Genomic DNA, 20,672 nt, shown 5'->3' on the forward strand with positions numbered 1-20,672 from the left:
AAGCCTTCTCTTCTCTAGGCTGAACAACCCCAACTCTCTCAGCCTTTCTTCATAGGAGAGGTGTTCCATCCCCCTGATCATTTTCATGGCCCTCCTCTGGACCCGCTCCAACAGGTCCGTGTCTTTCTCATGCTGAGGGCTCCAGAGCTGGACGCAGGACTCCAGGTGGGGTCTCACCAGAGCGGAGTAGAATGGCTGACAGGAACCTCAGAGATCCAGCAAAGGCAAAGGTGAAGACCTGCACCTTGGCTGGAATAACCCCATGAAACAGGGGGTTCCTGCTGGTCAGAAATCAGCTCTGCTTGCTGCTCCCCACCCTGCCCTGACAAGGGGCCTGGTGAACAAGTTGAACATAAGTCAGCAGTGTCCCCTTGTAGCAAAAGTGGCCAACTGTCTACTGTGTCATATATGCAAGAGGGCAGCAGCAGGTCAAGGAAAGTGATCTTTCCCCTCAATTTGACACTTGCAAAACTGCATCCGGAGTACTGTGTCCAGTTGTGGGCTCCCCAGTACAAGACAGGCATTGACATACCGGAGCAAGATGATGGAGGGCTGGAGCACGTGACATACAGGGAGAAGCTGAGAGAACTGGGTTTGTTCAGCCTTAAGAAGGGATGGTTAAGGGACGGGTTTCTGATATCTGCCTCTGTCTAGCAGAAGGGTGAAGAGAAGACAGAGCCAAGCTCTTCTCTTGTATCACAGGGACTGGATGACAGGCAACAGACACAAATTGGAACAATGGAAGCTACAATTTGGTATTTCAAAAGTAAGAGTGAGGCTAGTCAAACAAGACACGTTTTCCAGAGAAGTTCAGGCAGAAGTGGCAATGTTCAGAACTTGACTAGCCAAGGCCTGAGCCACCTATTGGAGCTGAGCCTGCTCTGACAGAGGACGAATGGACTAGACACGCTCCCCACGCTCCCCCGGGGTCCCTTCCACCTTGTACTATTCCATGACAGTTTACATGGCATGCAACATCTTTGTAGTTCTCCTGGAAACAGCTTTTCTCAGTGAGTCTGCAGACTGTGTGCATGTGTTTGTGTGCATGCTCTTAAAATGGATTTGGTTTTGAGGGTTTTTTTTTTTTGATTAGTTGGTTTGCCTTCCCCTCCCCCCACAAACTGTAGAAAATATTACAGTACAGTAGTAATCACTTTCCAACTAGCATGAAAACCAGAGGTCAGTAGGTTTCTAAAGGAACAAAACACAGGGTAATAGACATTTACTATTCTCACAGAGAATCCCTTAAATATACCAACGCAGAGAGAACTTTACTAGGAAAAAGGTTTTCCACAAGTTAAGACTAAAATACCATATAATTATAAAATCTATTTGCCAAAGAAAGCTACGTTACACGTCTCCTTTTTATGTGCTAGAATTGGTAAAAACTAATGCATGACAAGCTTTTGTTTAAAAACATCACAGTTCCAACATGATCTAAAATATATATACATTTAGATGAATTGAGTTAAATTTGTTTAATTTTCAAGAACATTAAAAAAAATTTCTATAAAAATAAAGTGTCTGTATTTCTATAGTTCTAATTTCTAGGCTTCTATAAAATACTTTCTATAAAATTAATTTTCTATAACAGAAAATTAAATTATATAGAAATTATATCATTATTTAAAATTCCCATATAGAAACAGAAAGTTAAACAACTATATCTACACACACACTTAAACAACTTTTACTGGGTTTATCTAAATCAGAACAGTTTCTTTAACTCAAAGTAGCGCAGCCAGGAAAAGCTTCTCGCATCCTCTTGGAACATGTCTCAACTCTAATGTTTGTTGTCTAAAAACCTGCAATTTTACCAGTAGCAACATTTAAAGCGTAAGCACGGAAAACAGACTGACAGCAGTCAATTGGAGCCCCTGCAGCAAGGTGGCACTGGCCCTATGCTAACATTAGGAGGGAGGTCTGGGAAACATCCTGCCTTAACTACAGCCCTGTTTTAATTACCCCTACCAGAGGGGCAAACAACTTTACCACACATCAAAATCTGCGTTAATTCTTAGGACAAAGAAGGACTTCAATAAAACACATACTGAGTGATAGGTGATCATTAACTAGTAACAGCATTTTAATAACTTTTTACAGCAATATTTACCATACTTTTCTTGGAACTTTTCCTACCTAATGATGTCCATGGCCTGATAGACGATTTCAGATTGGTCAACTCCAATCACTTTCTTCGCGCCTGCTTTGGCAGCAAACATGGAGAGTATTCCAGTTCCACAGCCAACATCCAAAACCACCTGAAACAAGTAAGACGTTTATTTTTATCTCTATTTATTTCCCTTGCTATGATTTTTTTTTTTTTACACACATCTTTCTACATCAGTGAGATACCATATCCTAACAGAAGGAACAAACAGTAGCATCGAGTCTTGCTATTACACTCAGAGATATCCAAGTCAAACTGCAGTTCTAACTCCACACCCTCTACCACCTTTTACAGACAGACAACGAAGCAGACTAGCTCCAGCTGCAGATGAACTCAGTCCCATGGGAAACAATCACAAGCAATTATTTGGGCAACAATTAAAAAGTTACTTGAACAGGAGAAACAGGAAATTAGAGCCTGAACAATTTTAATCAGTGAATCACCAACAACTGAATTTAGCACTGCCACTGAAAAAACATATTCTAACCGCAGTTTCTCATTAAGAGTCTATTCAGAAACGTTATTTAGGAGTCTCCTGCTAGAAATGGCCACAGTGCCTCTAAACATCTGCTAGAAATGGCCACAGTGCCTCTAAACAGCTATGGCTCAAGATGACTAAATTTCGAAATGGTAACTGGCACAGTTTTAAGACCTGGAAATGTTTTCTGTCTAAAACTATTTATAATCAAAGTAGGGCCAAAAAAAAAAAAATCCAGGAAGATGGGATCCTTAAGTTTTCATGAAAGAAAAATAAATTTTATCACTACACTTGAAAAAAGGAACAAGAGTCACTCAAATGCTTGGTTTTGGTATCTCACCTATTAGCTACTGTAGGAAGATGGAAAAGTTCAAAAATGCGAAGCGACTAAGAAAATAGTACCAAATATATAAATTAGTAGAGTGGAGCTGCCAGCAGTGTTGAACTTCATAAAGCAGAGATTTTACCAAGCAGCCTTGTTCAGGCCTCAGCATCATAATAATAGTATATTTTTTCTAACAGCTGGAAACTCCTCAACAGCTTAAAAACTAAAAACTGAATGTGTTACAGTAGATTTTTAAGCTATGAGTTTCATATTTGACATTTTCAAAGAAACACAGATAATCGAGGTTGAAAGGGACCTCCGGAGATCACTTAGTCCAACCCCCTCCTCAAAGCAAGGTCAACTAGAGCAGGTTGCTCAGGACCATGCCCAAATGGCTTTTGACTATCTCCAAGGATGGACACTCCACAACCTCTCTGGGCAACCTGTGCCACCGTTCAATTGCCCTCACAGCAAAACAGCGTTTCCTGATCTCTAAAGGCAACTGCCTCGAGTTCAATCTGTGACCGCTGATTCCTGTCCTGCCTCTGAGCACCACTGAGAAGAGTCTGGCTCCACCTTCTTTACTCCCCGCACCACCAGGCATTTATACACACTGATACAATCCCTCCTGAACCTTCTCTCCTCCAGACAAAACAACCCCAGCTCTTTCAGCCTCTCCCTATATCACAGATGCTCCTGTCCCTTCACCATCTTTGTGTCTTTCACTGGTCTCACTCCAGGACACTCATCTCACTCTTGCACTGGCGAGCCCAGGACTGGGCACAGCACTCCACAAGTCATCTCCCTGGGGTACAAGGAAGGCTCACCTCTCTTGACCTGCTGGCGACAAGTCGTCTTCCTAACGCAGGCCAGGAGGCTGGTTGGCTGCCTTTGCCACAAGGGTGTGTGCTGCTGGCTGATGGTCAACTTGGGGGTTGACCAGGACCGCCAAATTCTTTTCTGCAAAGCTGCTTTCCAGCCAGCAGCCCCCCAGCCTCTGTTGATGCATGGGGTTATTCTTCCCTCCCCTCTGCAGGATTTTGCATTGGCCTTTGATTGCCCCAAACCCTTTGCACAGGACACCCGTTGGCCCATTTCTCCAGCCTATGGAGGTCCTTCTGAATGGCAGCACAACCATGCAGTGTATCAAGCACTCCTCCCAGTTTTGCATCATCTGCAAATTTGCTGAGGGTGCCTTCTGTTGCATTGGCAAGATCATCAGCTGTCTTATTGTTAGACTTCTACCTAATATAGTTAAGCTTTACTAATGGTGTTTAAAAATTCTAAGCACTAAACACAAAAATGTTCTGAAATCTGAAAATCAAAAAAGTTTCCTAAACACTATGTACAGTCACTCCTATCATGCATAGCATTTAAGCATTAACAGAATCAGAACTGGAAAGACAAGACTTCCTTTCCATACAAGAGACCTAAACAAGAGAGCAAGCACAACTTACTAAAGCACTTCTAAGGTAACAGGAACATTGAGTCAGAATTACTAGTCATAAAAATCATTTATTACAAAGCAAAACTAACTTACTTCACTGTCTCTCCTTAGCACAGCATCCAGTCTTGTAAAAGCTGTCCTCACAGCTTTCTTGACGTTAATTTTTTTTTCCAAAGAAGGCATCAAATCACTCAGTAATCAATCCCACACTTGAGAATTATAACCGCATTTTACAAAATATTTCAAGGCAATAATGCACGCTACTGACAAACTTTCTAGCTCATGAGCTATTGAACATTCTTGCTTTGGCACAACAAAAACTTGCATGTGCACTTTCAAATTTCACCTGACAAATAGAATCAAAGTACTTGAATGCTCTGCACATTAGGGCTGCTTGCCTTGCATACAATTCTATACATTTTGATGATGGATACAGAACAATGATTCTAAAACCAGCATGAATAAAAATAGCCGTTTATCCTTAGCAGCACAGTGTAAGTTGAGCTTCTGCTATGGCATACTGGGAAGCCATGACTGAAGAGTTGACTGCCACCTGTCTTCATAGAGCAACTTACAATCTGGAATCAGGCTAGAAAACACTAGCGTGACGAGTATTTTTACAGCATCTTGTGTAGAGACTGGCCACAGAAGCTGTGGTCAGAGTTACCTGTTCCACTTAGAACTCTTTGCAGCTATGTTCCAATACGAGTCAATTCTACAACTCATTCACAAGTTACATGTGAGCACGTAACGGCTACAGAAATCCCTAGGCTGAAGTCTTCTGGAGACAGGAACAGAAAGTAAAAATCAATGCTCTTGCAACTGCTGAAATCTCACGCCCCCTAACACCATCTATTCTAACACTTTACCCATGGCAGTTAACAAAATTGCTGAGCCATGAAAGCTGGAAGTCAGAGCCAAAAATAAACCTCTGTGAAAGAATGATCTTGATGTACAGTTGCATGAAAGAGAGCAATCACCACAAATTGGAAAAAAATCAAAACAGACACCACTTTGGACAGCTGCCCTGGTCACTTAAAAACCCAGATGGAATTCATCTAGCCTTAGGCAGGGGACAGGGGGGGAGAAAAAGGCACTGGAGAGAAAATATACAAGCTGGAACACATCTGAGGAACGGAAAGACAAGCAGAATGATCACCAATTAGCCTAAGGACAAGGGTCTGCAGCTAACGCGTTCTTGCGGTGATCACATATGGCCTCTCACCAGAGATCTGGAGCAGCTGGACTGGCGATTTGACTATACCATCATGTACTGCAGCATCACATCCTTCTCTGCAGTCTAATCAAAACTGATATTCTACTTCTAGCAACAGAAAAAAATTATTTCAAATTCAGAAAAACAGGAAGTCAGGTAATTTGGCCAATTAATTCCATCAGTGAACTTTTAGTAGGAACAATGTTTAAAAACTCATTTTTTCCCCTCAATATGGCATTGATGCCTGCCTCAGTCTTCTATTCTACAACAAAAACTAAGCATGGCAATAGTGCTTTTCTAACGAACTATTTTTCCACCAAAAAATACTCTTGCTGTAAAATGGATCACATTTCCTTTTACTGAGGAAGGCCACCTTCACTGCTCCTGCTAGGTAATCTAAATTGTCCTATTCTCATCTCAAGTACATCTGACAGGCTGAAAATAAAGGCAGCAAGCAGGATTCATTCAGGTTTTAATAATTTCTTTTGAAAGCTGAGAAAGAACAAACAAATTGGCCGGTTCTGAATAAAGTATGCATAATAAACTTAGATATTCTGTTATCATCTGTTACCAGGGGTGTTATCATCACCCCTCTTTGGGATACTGCAGATTTGCATCAAAAGCTAGTATGACCAATCCAGCTCTTTCAACAAGCTCCTCCCAACCCACCTCACAGGTGTCCTTTCAAAAACAACAAAAAGCATCACTATGTATTTTCTAGGGAGGAATACCATACGGGAGTTCTAGGAAATACGGTATCAGACTTTTACTCACCTTTTTTTTTTAAATTGTAATCAAACTTTAAGGGAAAACAGCCTATTTCCTCAAGTTGGAAGTTTCACTTATTAATATGGTTCTGAGAGCACCATACGATACGTAAATTAAGCAAAACATCTTAACAGTTCCTACAGCAGAAGTCTGTAACAGATGTCACTTCAAAGCTAGATCTCTGAAAAAAATCCCATATATTCTCCACAACGGCATACCAAGTGAAAGCTACATCAACATTTAGTCAGACACAGAAGTTAAGTGGGGTGCTGGTCACCTGGATGGAAGCTGTTGGGAACTCAAAGCAACCGAGAATCTTTCTTTCCATTCAGCCTCAACACACTATGAATTTGAGGTAACAGTGATCAAAAAACTGCTGTAAAAACACTGAGTTCAGGAACCAATTCGTAGATGTTGTGATAATAGACAAGCTTTTCTTTAGAAGTTGAATGCTTTCACGTGAAGTAAAAACACAGATGAAGCACACACGTTTTCTAGCTCATTCCTGAGCAAGTGCGTCCACGGCTGGGGCTGAAAGAACATTGTCCAGAACAGTTCACCCATGTTTTGTTTCAAATGTTACCAATATGTCCATACAACAGAGGAGAAACACGACCAATCCTGAAAAATTACTGTTCCACTAGGTTCCATGTAACTTAAGATCAGTCTTACCCCGTGAAAACCTGCAGTTACCAATTTTAGGGGCATCTGTGAAACTAAATTTCTCCCAAGAAAGTTTTCTTTCCTTTATTGATCTTTCTGCTTTGTTGGATGAGCCGCCCAGCTATGCAGTCACCGGCATCTTTTAAGTAGCTGGCAGCATAATGTTTCTACAACACTTCTGCTTGTTCTCTCATTATAAATAAAGAGCTTAGAAAAGTTTAGTAGAAACAGGCTTGTGACATGGATTGAAGCAAAAAGGAAGAAAACTCTTTTCCTAATATTTTTCTGCGGTACTTGCCAAAAGAAAACTGAGGTAAGACACACAAAGAGTATGCACTATCTACCTTGAAATACCTCCCGCCTAGGACAAAACCGTATCTAGCACAATTTCCAACTGAGGAACTATCAGATGGGTGCACTTTTATTACTTCCACAACTATTCCGAAGCCTTGTATTATCACTTATTAACAAAGTCTCAATCAAAACCAAAATAACAAATCAACAGTGATTGCCTTCCATAAACCTAGACATCCTGGTTTCACATTAAGAAATATCCATACACAGCTTAAGAATGGCAAGCACTAAGTAGAGGAAAGCTAATCCAGACCAGAAGGCTGCACAGCATAACTCAGAACGCAACAAACTCATCAGAAACAGCCAGCAGAAACACAGAAGACAAGAAGAGGATCGTAACTGTGCAGGGGTCATAACCACAGTAAGATCATAAACAAAAGTCAATGCCATCTCTCTTCACTGCAAGTGAAATACTAGTTCCTGGTTCTAAGTCCCTGAATAATAACAACCTAGTCTGGAGAGACTAAACAACACTAATTCATTAAGTCAGTTACATATGAATTCTTCCCCAGCTGTAATTACACAGTGCTTCTACAGTGTTTTTACTGTATCAGGCACAAACTAAAATTCACTTAAATTCTGGTAAAGAGGCCCTCTAAGATAGATTCCACATAATATACTGGACAAGAAAGGCTCAACTTAACCCCGCCAACATAATTAATGAACATCCCGACATGGCACACAGAACAATGACAATAGCGATCAGCACTTCTGTTATCAGCACTTTGCACCCTCCAGCAGTTGAATAGCACTCTACCACCTAATAAAGCCAACGTACATTAAATCAAATCTTGTCAGTGCGGTATTCCACTCCCAAAGCTGCAAAATAGCCAACCTGAAGGATTTCTACCACTTGAGAAAAAATAAAGTGCAGAAATTACTGTATTTTCTGAGCTGTTTTACCTACCTTGTCCTTGAAGATATGTGGGTTTTGATAGATGAAGTCACGATAGCTTTCTGTACGCACTTTATCCTATGATTTAAAGAATAAAAAACAATGTTCACTTTTTCTACTTACGTACAACATATCGTTCAAAAACGCTGAGAAACTTGCTTTTTAACTTGGCCTAAAGGTATTTTGTGGCTACTGTACTTACAAGGGCTCTGCAATCACGACACTTTCCATACTACATTCTTTCAGAATTTATTGTCTTTGCAAATGAAGCCAGCTGAGCCTCTGGAGGAAAAGTAAGAAATTAGCGTACACTTTTTTGACCTGCTGCATTTAATTTTGGATGTTTCAAAGTTCTTAATACCTCTTCACCACCTTCCAGGAACAGCAGTAATGGAGTACCAATACTGCATCAACTTTACATAACAACCTTCTATACAACGGTAAAAATTTGAGTCACGAGCTCATAAAATGTTTCGTATCATTTTATTCTCTGACACTCCTGTGACACACAGATTCCTCCAAAAAAAAAAGTTATGGATCAGATTAACCTTTTCTATTTCTGAACAAACTGCAAATTTGCAAACCTGATGACAAGCTGTAACTGAAGCTGTACAGCCCATTCTATGAAAGCCCAATATAATAAACAAACTTAACTGTAATACAACATGACCTGAGAAGCTGTAATGTTTTCAAGTATATCACTAAACATTTATAGTATCTCAGTATACGAAAGCTAGTAGTATAGCTCAATCTACCAGCAAGGTAATATATTAAAACATTGATTCTCTTAATATGCATCAGCAGGTACACAAATTGACAACCAAGTATAGGTTTTGGAATTGTTGTTGCAGTTCAAATGTTAGAGCAAAGTAAAAGAAAAATTTTAAGCAATTTTTATCTGTTAAAGACAAGTCTACAAATAATACTGAAGTACAAAAATCCAACTGCTTATATTTAAGTTAACATCCTTCTGCTATGGCAGGTAAGAATTTTTAGAAGCAATACAGAAACTAGAGAAATTTTCTCTAGTGAGAAAGAACAAAGTCTATTTTATTAGAAAAACAAGTTCAAAAAACAGAGACTGAGAACAAAGGATATGTTCATAAAAATTCTGGAGACAAAACAATTTTGAGCCTTGAAAATACTGAAATCCAGTTTTAAGTTTAGGAGGATTATCACACACACACAGAGCCCAAAGAAACAGTTAGGGATGATTTTAGAAAATTGTACTTTGAAATTATACATAATTAACATGAATAAGAAAATTGGGATCCTTTAAAATCATATTGGTTTACTATGACATTATATTCAGAGGAACTATTTTTAGTACTTCACCTCTATGGCAGTATATAATAGGTTTTGCTGAAATGACCAAAAAGTTTAAAAAAAAAATCAGAAGGTTCAGCATCAATCGAGAAAGCAGTCAGCTGGAAAGCTTTCAGCCGTACATCCTGCCCACTCACATCACCTCAGCACTGCCCCAACTTAATCAATACAATTCTAGCTGCTGTCTCTACTATATGCACTGCTGCTCGAGCGAGCCACAGTCATTCACTTCAGGTCTCTCTACTCATCAATTCCATTATCTCGCTCACCATTTCAATGTAATGCTGGGTTTTGTTTTGTTTTTAAATGAAATGGTAAGGAAATTTATTAAGGTGAGTCAAGAAATTCTGAGGCAAAAAAATAGAACAAGGGAAACAGTAGCCATTTGGCCAGTGTGAAGTAACAACACTCTTCCCCCACCTCTGAAGTATTTGCAGCAAAAAAACCCGAATTGAAATTTCATCCTACCACTACCAGGCATAAGAGAAAAAAAGGTTTCAAAACTGAACAGTGTCAGAAACAGACTTAAAGTTGAGACAGCAAGACTCCTTTCTTAAAAATTTCAATGTAGCAAGCCACTATATTTATATAAATAAGGTAGACTGTATGTCTACCGTAAAAAGAAAAAAAAAAAAAAATCAAAGTGAATGCCTAGCATATAGGAAAAAAATTCAACACACATGATAAAATCAATTGCTTTCCTATGTTTAGGAAAGTCAAAATTCTTCTTAAAAGCATTTTGATGAACATTCCCTGAAACCAATAAAATACGATTTTGTCCCAATCTCCAGAATTATTACAAACTTTATTAGCAAACAGAAAGGCTTGCTCATCCTATAACATATAACATCTCAAATGACACCTTTATACAACTGCAATACCAAACTTCTGTAATTTTTATTTCTCTTCAAGACTTTAAATATGTTTCTCTAGACTATACATTTTGGAAAACATTGTTCTACCTCTGCAGACATCTCTGTGCTTCTGTAAAACCCCTGCCCCCAAACCCTCCCCCCCCCCCCCAAGTTAACCTCATGCTTATACTATTCCTAACACAGGTTCACGCGTATTTCTGTATCGGGGCCACTAAATGATATAGAAAGCAGAAAACTTTATATGCTACCTCTATGGACAGAGTCACTTCACAACTCCCGTATTCTATCTCTACATTAGGCAGGAATTTTATTTATTTCTGTCTTAAAATGATAAGACTGTTTATGACTTTCACAGCTATGATACTTTCTCTGAAAGGAAGCATTAAGAGATTTTGATTTTCATGTCAATTATAAGTTGTTGGGTTTTGTGTTTGTTTGTTAGGTTTTTTTTTTTTTAGGGCATACACAGGTTTGCCTTTGAAGAGTTTTAAGCCTTAATTATTTTATCGTTATCATATAAAAGGAGCATACAATTTTTCCAGCTGTTCAATGTCATGTTATCAATACACTGAGCTGTGCACAAATACCAACAATTTCTGTTTACTTAATGTAATAGGTAACCACAATATTTGAGAAGTGCTTTTGCCTAACAAATTTCAATTGTTAGGAAAATATAAACCAAAGGAAAATATTCAGTCTGTACCACGTTTTATCTTTTAAGCACCCAGGAAAAAGCTGCTTTTGGCAAGGTAAGGTTGTGTACATATATTGTCATAGATCTTCAAGCACATCGGTAGAGTAAATGATTTTACTTTCCTAATGCTTCCCATAGAGTAAACAGAATTTATACAAAGGAAATAAAACTGGAAAAAGATCTCTCAACGCAACTCCTAGGAAAAAACTATCATGTATAGAAAGAGTTAAAAATGCAGCTGCTCTGCAGTATATTTATGGGCACACAGCCCGCTTCATCCCATCTTTCCTCTTTAGTCCTACTAAGATGCAGCTGAGATGACTTTCTAACCTTTAGCATCTCTTCGTGTATCCCATAATGCCCATAGGAGCTGAAGTAAACACCATCCTCATCCTCCTGAAGGTCTGCAATGGCGCTGGATGACGAGCTGCTTCTGACATCTGCGTTCATCACAAAATCCTGCGCAAATCGTCTGTAATCAATTTGAAATATACCCTTGAGACATGTTTATGGGACCATGAAAAGGAGGCGGGGGTAGAGGGGGAGAAGGGGCTTGAAAGAGGTAAGGAACCCAGCCTGCACAAGGGCTTTGACAACAATGGAACCGGTTTTAAGTGTGCACAATCTCCCTCTGCCGGCTCCTCCAGGCTGCTGCACCGCCATTCACCACGCTCCGTCCTCTGTCCATCACCCTCCTGCAATGACTACTTTCTGCTTTCAACCAGCAAATATCAGCAGTGAAACGTTCAGACTTCATTTCTGTTTTTAAGGAGGAGTTATCTATTTTGTGCCCGCTAGTACAAAAGCTAGTACCACAGTGGTCAAAACAACACGTGTTGTAGGCTGTGTGATGCAGACATGGACTCGATACAACAAACAGCACAAGAACTACAAACCATACAATGCCGCACGACTAGTGGAAGGTAGAAGAAAGTACTTGAAAACTGAAGCATTTGGGTGGGAACAAACCAGAGCTTCGAATTCAATTTATTACTTTAATTTCAAGCTGCTTAGTTTTCCTCCTCCATGGCCTTCCATTCCTAATATGCATGTTCTCTTCTCATTTCTCAAAGCAGTTTTGATGACAAAACACACAAATCAAGGGTTTTATCATGAAAACACAATTAAAAGTTGACAAGCAAACAGCTCATACTATACCCACAATGAAGTGAAAAAGCAAACATGCTTCAGCCAGACAACATTCCTCCAAGGTCTACAGTCCAACATCAACAAAACTTGCATCCTAGACCACTCCAAAGCAGCCAAGGCTCACCTTCAACAGTGGTTATACTTTCTTAAATAGCAGCTTAATCTATAGAAGCTATAGGTACCATCTCATTACCAGTACCATCCTTATAGAACAACAAAACCAAAAATACTGTTTCAGTCCTGACATGTCAAATACTTCTCTGCTTAACTAGTTTGGATGAGGAAGAGAAGGTGGTAAGGGAATTCGTGTTAAAAGTTTGTCAATACCAGAAACTTCCTATACTTGCTGACATACAGGTAAGGTCTGGATCTTAGTTTTAATATCGCTCTTTACCACAGCAGTTTGCATTTTCCTTATTTTTAGATAAATATCAAAATGATAAAAATCGAAACTTACAAAAAACAGGTTCTATGACATACAATTAAGTATAATTAGCATTTTGTAAGATTTAAACCCGATTTTAAATTTAAAATTATTTAAAAAGGATTCAGCCAACAGTTCCTCCAGCCTATCCATGCAACACAAGTACCAAACAAACTCTAGAGACAGAGCTGCCCTCCTGTCTTTTTAATCAAGAAAAAAGAAGATAAGTAAAAACAAAAGCCATCATCTCTAAACAGGGGACAGATTAAAAAATTCAGGATATACAAGCCATGCTCTTAAATCTCTAAGTTACATCAAATGCTAGAGGTGAGCTGATTTATAGAACTGTTACCATTTGGGGGGGGGGACGGGGACACCAAAAGCCCACTAGGCCTCCTGCTACCTGTCTTTGCTTTGTACCCCTTTCAATTCTCATAGTTCTACAAGTCTACTCAGTCTAGCAAACTTGGAAAAACATTTCAGCAGAAATAATTTCGTACTCAACTAGTGAGTGTCCTCATACTACTACTCCCGGGCTCAGAAGGCAACAATCTGTAGGGAGCTGCATGACTGGTCCTGAACAGGCAGTCATTAAAAAACCTAAAATATTTTTTGCACATCTTAAGAGAGCAAGACCTGCATAATGCAATCACGTTGCTACTGAAAGAAGTTAGTTACTTAGTCTCCCAAGAAGTCTCTGTAGCTACGTATAGCATGAGAAAGCTCCTGATCTAGCTTTTTTTATTCCAGAAGTTGCAGTCAGCCAACCAGCCCACTACATACCGGTATAAACCTATTTCCATGACAGAAAACAATAGAAAAACAGGTTACTGTAGAGTAGGGTCCTGTACACTATTCTTGCTCCACATCAGACTTCCAAGCTATCTTTAATTCGCAGAGGTCTACCCGAAAGGAAACATCTGTAGATGGTCTCTTTCAGTGGAGTAACCTCCAGCATGAATCAGTATTGCTATGAATTACAGCATGTAGACTACTACAATGCAACTGGTTCATCTGTCTATAATTTAAAACTGTGTTGCTTCATCAGATCTACATCTGGCTATTTTTTCTGCCAGCCGATCCCTGCTGAATTGAAAAGCCTGCATTGACAAAGAAAAATTAAAGGCTCCCTTTTACAACAGCAGATAATTTGATACACTAACCTCAAAAAGCAATCTAGATAAGCCTGATTGAAGTTCAGAGAGCTGAGAAGAAATTGCAACTGATGACCTGAAAAGGTTTTTCTTTCTTTTAAATGAAAAAGCAGGGAACAAGAATAAGACAAGACACCACAGAAAAAAACCCAGGCTTTCCAAGTACAGCGACAAATTTCTTTCATTCTTATTGTTTATGATGAATTAATGCATAATGTACACAGAGATATGCGAAAAGTGCTGTATGCTATAAAGTACGATTTGCAAAAGTTCAACCCAGCTGCTGACAAAACTGTTCATTTTTGACATGTATAATTGTTCACAGCTGTTAGGATTTGAATACATAAATTTATTTTGGTGTACTTAGTTACTAATAACATCAAGCGTGCACTCTCAAAATGTACAACAAACCCTCAAATGTATTTTACAAAACAAGGTTTTTGCCGCTTTACTTTTCCACAAAAGAACATGAATTATTTTTCCAAGTCTCTTAAATACAATTTCAGTTCTTCAATGCCCAATCAGTATGATCTTGAAATGACATGTTTGTACAGGATCTAATCCTATGTGACCCAAAAAGAAGTTTATATTCCCATTTTATCCATGAGCATCATCAATCCATATTTTGAAGACCTCAAGATTTAGAAGGAGCATGTACAGCTATGGGGATGTCCCAATTCCTGATTGCGATGCACTGAATATTCTTACTAACAGAACCCACACCTGAGACTGAAAATAAAAGTAGCTGAAAAGTTGGTTTATTGATTTCATTGAAGGTTTCTCCAAACTGTAACTGGATTCTACCACTAACAACCATTGTTTGGAGCCATCTCTGAAAATGCTGAGAGTTCTATATTTAATTCGTCAATACCTCCCTCTTCTCCATGGTGTACATCTTCAATGTTTAAATTCCTATCTAAAGGACTAATGGAAAAGCGTCTGAAAAACAAAGAGTGGCCTGAAGCAAAATACATGTTTCTGGGCCATGTGCTTATGTAGCTTTCCTAAGCATACTTTGCTCTTTCAATTTGTGCAGGTTTTGTGTAGTTTTCGCTCGTCATCTGCAAGACATTTACTAATCATCTACAAGATAAGTGTCAAACCTACAGTCCCAACACAAGTCATGAGTTTTATTCCGTAGTTACGTTCTACCACTTCTTCGAATTTCTATTGGTCTTTAAACATGAACATCTCATCTCACCTAAAACACATCAAATAAAAAACCCCAAAGTTCAAACACTTACTTCATTTTTTCAAGATCATCTTGTGCTCTAGCCAAGGCTGCTTCTGCAAGTCTGGCTCTGTGTTCTGCATGTTTTAATTGTTCAAGGAGCATCACGGTATCATTTAAACCATTAGAAGGCAAAACGTTTGCAGGTTCACAAAGATCTTCTATATCTGATGAAATGGGGAGAAAAAAACCCACACCTACCAGTCACGTGTTGCTTCACAGCAGCTCATAAACATACGATGCTTTCAGTGTTGCTATTTCTGTCTTTGGATGATTTGTACAAGTAGTCTGTTTCACAAGAAGCATCACTGAATTTGATAGGACTAACCACGAAACACAGTACTACTCAGTAAAAGCAAGTATGCTAGAAGCAAGCTCTAAGTTAACAAAGCACATAAATCCACAATTCAGGCTTCTTTAAATACCAGTGTTTGATTATTGATAAAAGTGACATTAGGTTTAGACTGTAATTAAGTTAATTGCAGTCCTGTCCTCTATTTTTCCAGTTATGTTATTCTGAGGCCAAAAGGGCTGTTAATGGTAATAGTAAAAGGTAAGAAGGTATATAAATTTAAAATTTCTTAATAATTAAACAGTAACTCTTAATTTTCAAACCAATGCCTTGGGCTCTTATAAAGCTTATGAACACACAAAACACAAAAGAGTATAAGCAGAATTAATCTAGACGAAACATTGCTTTTTAACTACCAAAACAGACTCGGCACTAGGTCCCATTCACCTCTTGCTAAATTCAGCTGGTGATTTCAACAGATATGGGTGGATAAAAAAAAATGGTGCTACTCTGTTTTTGGATAGAGTAAGAAGTTACTGCCAGCTTATTGGGCGAAAGACTTCATTAAAACCCCATATATCTATTCCTTTTAATCATGGAAGACTGACTGTTTGGCCCATGGAACCGAAACAAAGCACAGGTACTTAAAGTAAGATTTCAGAGGTTCAGATCACCCCCATAACCCTTTAGCAACTGCAACGGCACCTCAAAGCATCTCAAAAGTCTATAGCTTGGGCAAAGAGCGCACATTAGGCAGGAGCTGATATAGTGAAACATGAAATCCCTGAAGTAACCAACCAAACGTCCTCTACCACACATTATCTCTGCTATCATGCAGCAGGGCTTGCTTAGGAAAGGGCAAAACTGCATTCCAGACTGTATGGAGAAGAAAAAATCCACAAGCCCCAAGTACCTTATGGTTTAGGTAAAAAAGATGTACAGTCAAGTGCAAAATAGCAAAAGAGTGGGAGGATCACGGGCAGCAAAAATAAGTTCAAAAGTCAAACTGAATTCTCTCAAAACCATCTGATGAACTGTCATGAGAGAGGAACTAAGGCTGCTTGTACTGATCGCTAGAACTGCTAAAGCAGCGGAACTCTTCTACACAACTGCAGTATCTTACACTGGGTTGGTCCAAAATAGAACCTGTATAAAAGATGAAGATACTTTCAAAAAGGCAAATTACTTGTTCCTTACTTATAGCATACATTTTTGAATGAATGCATCCGATTTTAAATACCTACATTTAGAAGCTTTAAAAGCTTCATAAATCTTCCAATAAAGCTTGGGTGGAATGCCTCTTTGACCTGCTTGATTACTACATACAGCATCTCCGCTATGAACATCATATCTACAATAAGTGAACGCAGACAATAAAACAGGGCTCTGGAAGTCTTAGCGATTAAAAACCAACATATAACATGTGGTAAACATTTCAGAGCGTGACTTAATGTCACGACTTCAGCTATTACATGGACTTTCTCATCTACTTAAGTCAACTGAATAATGATGCTGTGTATGACAGAAACTCTGCCAATACCACATTTACCCCACAACGCAGTACAGTCATACTAAAACGTATTTATTTACCGAACTGAAGTAGAGGATCATCTTCTAGCTCTGGTTTCAAATACTCCTCTCCTTCCCAAGGCAGCGGGCTGCTGAGTGAACTCAAATATGCTGCTGTTGGTTTCTAGACAGAGGGAGAAGAGCATGTAAGCTAAGTTTCTTTGAAAACACCAGCCCTTTAATTTCATTCAAGAAAATAAGGCAAAGATCTGTTCTTCCACCCATTAAAATAAATAGAGTATTATTAAAGTAGCTTTGTAGCAAAGGCTGAGAAAGATACTACTTTAAAGCACGACGAGCGAGAACAGTGAAGAAATGAACTTCTGGCTTCCATCCTGGCTCTGACAGCAAGTACTCACCTCAGTATAGTGACACTACAACCATGGGGACCAGAGAACAGCATAAAACTACACCTATGAGCTAGTCTGAGTCCCAAAGCCCAAAAAGCTACAGGCTCAAGGAATTCAGTACAAGCAGTAAAGCACAGCAAATTGAGACATTGAAGGATACTTGTAGGATTACACTGCTATCGGGAACCAAGTTTACTACGGTGTGTGACTGTGTCAGACCCATAGCTTACAACAGGGCTAATCAATAAAGCCAAGACACTAATCGTGCCAAGTGTTTTTTACACGAACAGCGCTGTGGGGTCATATTTCAGAAACGCTATATTCTCTCCTGTTTGCAGGCAGCCAGTTAATACTTTGTTGAGAAAGGAGAGGTCAGATTGTAGACTTCAGTTTTTCCGTTTCTGTGTTTACTCTGCATAGCTAGTTATGCCTTAAATAACTATTTGAGGATTTAAGATTTGAAGATTTAAGTAAAAAATGCTTAATTACGTAAGATGGTATTAAGCCTAAACCTAAACTTTTAGGGAACAACCAAAGAACATACTTCAAAGTCACAGAATACAGAAAATATACCCAGGCCTAACTTAGAACTGTAGGTTCCCATCAGCTTTCCTGATTCTGGTATCCTTTTAGCAGAGATTAATTTTAGGTCCTGTAACCTAAGGGATCGGGTGTTGTCCTTACTAACAGTGCAGAAGGGGTCTGGCCACCTCACATGCCCAGGAAAGCCTCTTTTACACCAAGACGCATGTGAGGACACTTCAGTTATCAAGAAGTGAACCCATTACTGGAGCAAGACAGCAGAGTCGAAGGCCAAGATGAATTAACAAAACATGATACTACGTAGCACGGGCTTTTTGCAAGTCTGAACATCCTCTTCTGGAAACAGTAAAACTCACATTAATTAAAAAAGAAAACAACTTTTATTTTTAACTGTTTTAATTCCCGTGATTTCTTATTTCTAGAAATATAACACAAAATTTCATACAGTTATTAAAAAAAAGGCAAATTGAAAGCACAGCATCTTGATTTCCCATTCTCCAGACATAGAGTGTGGAAGTAATAAGTGGCACACCTACCTTTAATCTAACAAAGTTTATTAGTTTAACATATCCATAAAAATCAAGTCCTGAAAAGAAATAAAAGGGGAGGGGGATGGGGAAAAAAAAAAGTAAAGAGAGCTTGCATTACAGAAAACCCACACGTATTTTTCAATGAATTGAATACTAATTACTTGTTCAATTGGCCAGCTTCCCCCTGGGGGTGTACATCGTTATCTAGGGCAGCCTTCCTATCTTAAGTTTGCCATCTACATTTTTCTTCTCTTTAGGACCAAACCAGGAAATTCTCACCCTCAGGACAAATACATTTGCTGCAAATTAAGAATGGAACACATGCAAACGTGGCTTATGAACAGGGATCTCATTCATTTGGCAAGCAACTGCATCAGGACAGCCACATTTATCTCCTACTAGCTACCTTGCTGATATTTTAGGCTGTTGTGCTCCTTTGTTCATAATTTTAGCTTTCTGCTTAATACAATATAAATTGATCCTACTCATCAAGAATATACACCAATATTGATTTAAAACTGCCACCTCGCTCAGAAATAACAGTAGTTTAAATGCAGTTATGTAGTCTCCTCAAGAACGGCGAGGATACTGCATAAACTCAAAATACTTTCCATTGGATTTTATACAGAAAACAGACCAGATCTTACAATTTTACATGCAGATTTCTAAACGCTTCGTGTGGTTCCCATCCCCTTATCTCTCTCTCCTTTTTAGTGCACGCTCTTAAAATAGTGTTTCTCCAACACTGTTCCCCTTCCCCTGGCATTCCAGTTTTCCTCTATATGCAGGAAGAGACGGATTTCAGCCTCGGTAGTTCAGCACTTACCTAACTCTCCCAAAGCCCGCCCCCTGCCCCCGCTTCACATACATCCTCCTATATGTACCTTCCTTCAGTCACCACCTTGGCCTAAATACGTGACAGCTTCAAGTGAAAGCCAACCTTAAACTTCACTTGGAAAGAATGAAACAGCCATCGGAGGGTACGCCTTCCTCTGATCCCCGGAGGGAACACAAGCCGAGACTGCAAACGGGCGCGGAAAAGACACCAGCAGTACAGCCCAGTTACTTGACCTCTCGGCGGATACATCCGCTTTGGTCTCTGCCAAGCTCCTGAGCCCAACAACAGCATCACTAGTCCGGCAAGAGATCCCAAGAGATCAGGTAAATCGCTCTTACTCCAGCATGCAGCGGGCTGGCTCAGGTCGATCGAGTAGGCGGCGGGGACTCAGCACAAGCCAGCAGAGATCAATCTTACTTTTGTTACTAGTCGAGAGCTTTACCAGTAGATAAAGCATATGGGAAACGGCCAGCGTAAAGATAACATAGAAGCATTTCTCTACAACAGCTTATCTTGTTCAATCTTGGAATCTTCAGCTACAACCAGGAAATCAGTTAGAAACAAGCTAATCTTCGCAATTTATTTTAAACGAGATGCTGGTACACAGAAGGAAACGACAAGTCGTGAAAAAAAACTTACCATGTTTCATGATCACGTCACAAACGTTAAACTGATGCTCTGCTTTGCAGTGGGAGAACACACCTTCAGCAGAACTGAACAACCTGTAAATAACAAATTATTAAATATGCAGCATTAACATGTTTAGAAGTTGTACGAATTTTATATGCTCTGTTCTGACCTGCTAGGCAACGTGTTCAGAACGCATCATTTTTGCCTTTGAGAAAGGATGAGCAGGCACCTGCTTACTCGCGTCCCTCACAAAGCAGCTTTCACCTTGTTTGCAAAACTTTTTGCAACGAAAGACAATAAACGCAAAAAACTTTGTTTGACAAAGCCAGGCACGCTGTTAACTTTCAAAAACTCCTTTAGAGCAAAAACAGCATTAAAGCCAAAATCTGAGAGCCACACATATACGAGGCGAGTCGGCCAGCTGGATCTGCTGCATCGAAATAAAAATCCTCATCTATTTCCTGACGATGGGAAAAGATGACAGAGAGAATTCGAGACATAAACTTCCATACTGCTTCAGAGCGAGGCCAGGGGAATTACCTGCTTTCCACGTTACTTCTCCCCCCTTTAGCCTGGATTTAAGAGACCCGTGGCTCTAGAGAGGCCGTACACAAGATCAACAGGCTACAGAGCGCTGTTGCAAACCACGTATTATTCATTTTTCTGACGTGGCTGCCTCCCGCAGGCCGAGTTTGGGCGCTCGCACCCCAGCCCCCTTCTGCGAGGGGCTCCGCGGGGACGGCCGCGACTC

The 20,672-nt window shown here is 39.5% G+C and overlaps 1 protein-coding gene across 1 annotated transcript in view; it reads right to left on the reverse strand.

Annotated features, from left to right (window-relative positions):
- Window positions 1-20,672, reverse strand: part of PRMT3 (protein arginine methyltransferase 3) — a 110,074-nt gene that overhangs the window by 49,476 nt on the left and 39,926 nt on the right. Inside the window, exons 2-8 of the mRNA XM_009278769.2 lie at window positions 19,931-20,013; window positions 18,460-18,509; window positions 17,052-17,154; window positions 15,183-15,336; window positions 11,542-11,683; window positions 8,329-8,394; window positions 2,140-2,261 (exon numbers count right to left, since the gene is read on the reverse strand). Of these exons, the coding sequence (XP_009277044.1) occupies window positions 2,140-2,261; window positions 8,329-8,394; window positions 11,542-11,683; window positions 15,183-15,336; window positions 17,052-17,154; window positions 18,460-18,509; window positions 19,931-19,940 (647 nt within the window). The 5' untranslated portion in view covers window positions 19,941-20,013. The remainder of the gene's footprint in view (window positions 1-2,139; window positions 2,262-8,328; window positions 8,395-11,541; window positions 11,684-15,182; window positions 15,337-17,051; window positions 17,155-18,459; window positions 18,510-19,930; window positions 20,014-20,672) is intronic.

Source organism: Aptenodytes forsteri, unplaced genomic scaffold (assembly GCF_000699145.1).
Source record: "Aptenodytes forsteri isolate BGI_AS27 unplaced genomic scaffold, ASM69914v1 Scaffold418, whole genome shotgun sequence".
Taxonomy (NCBI): Eukaryota; Metazoa; Chordata; class Aves; order Sphenisciformes; family Spheniscidae; genus Aptenodytes; species Aptenodytes forsteri.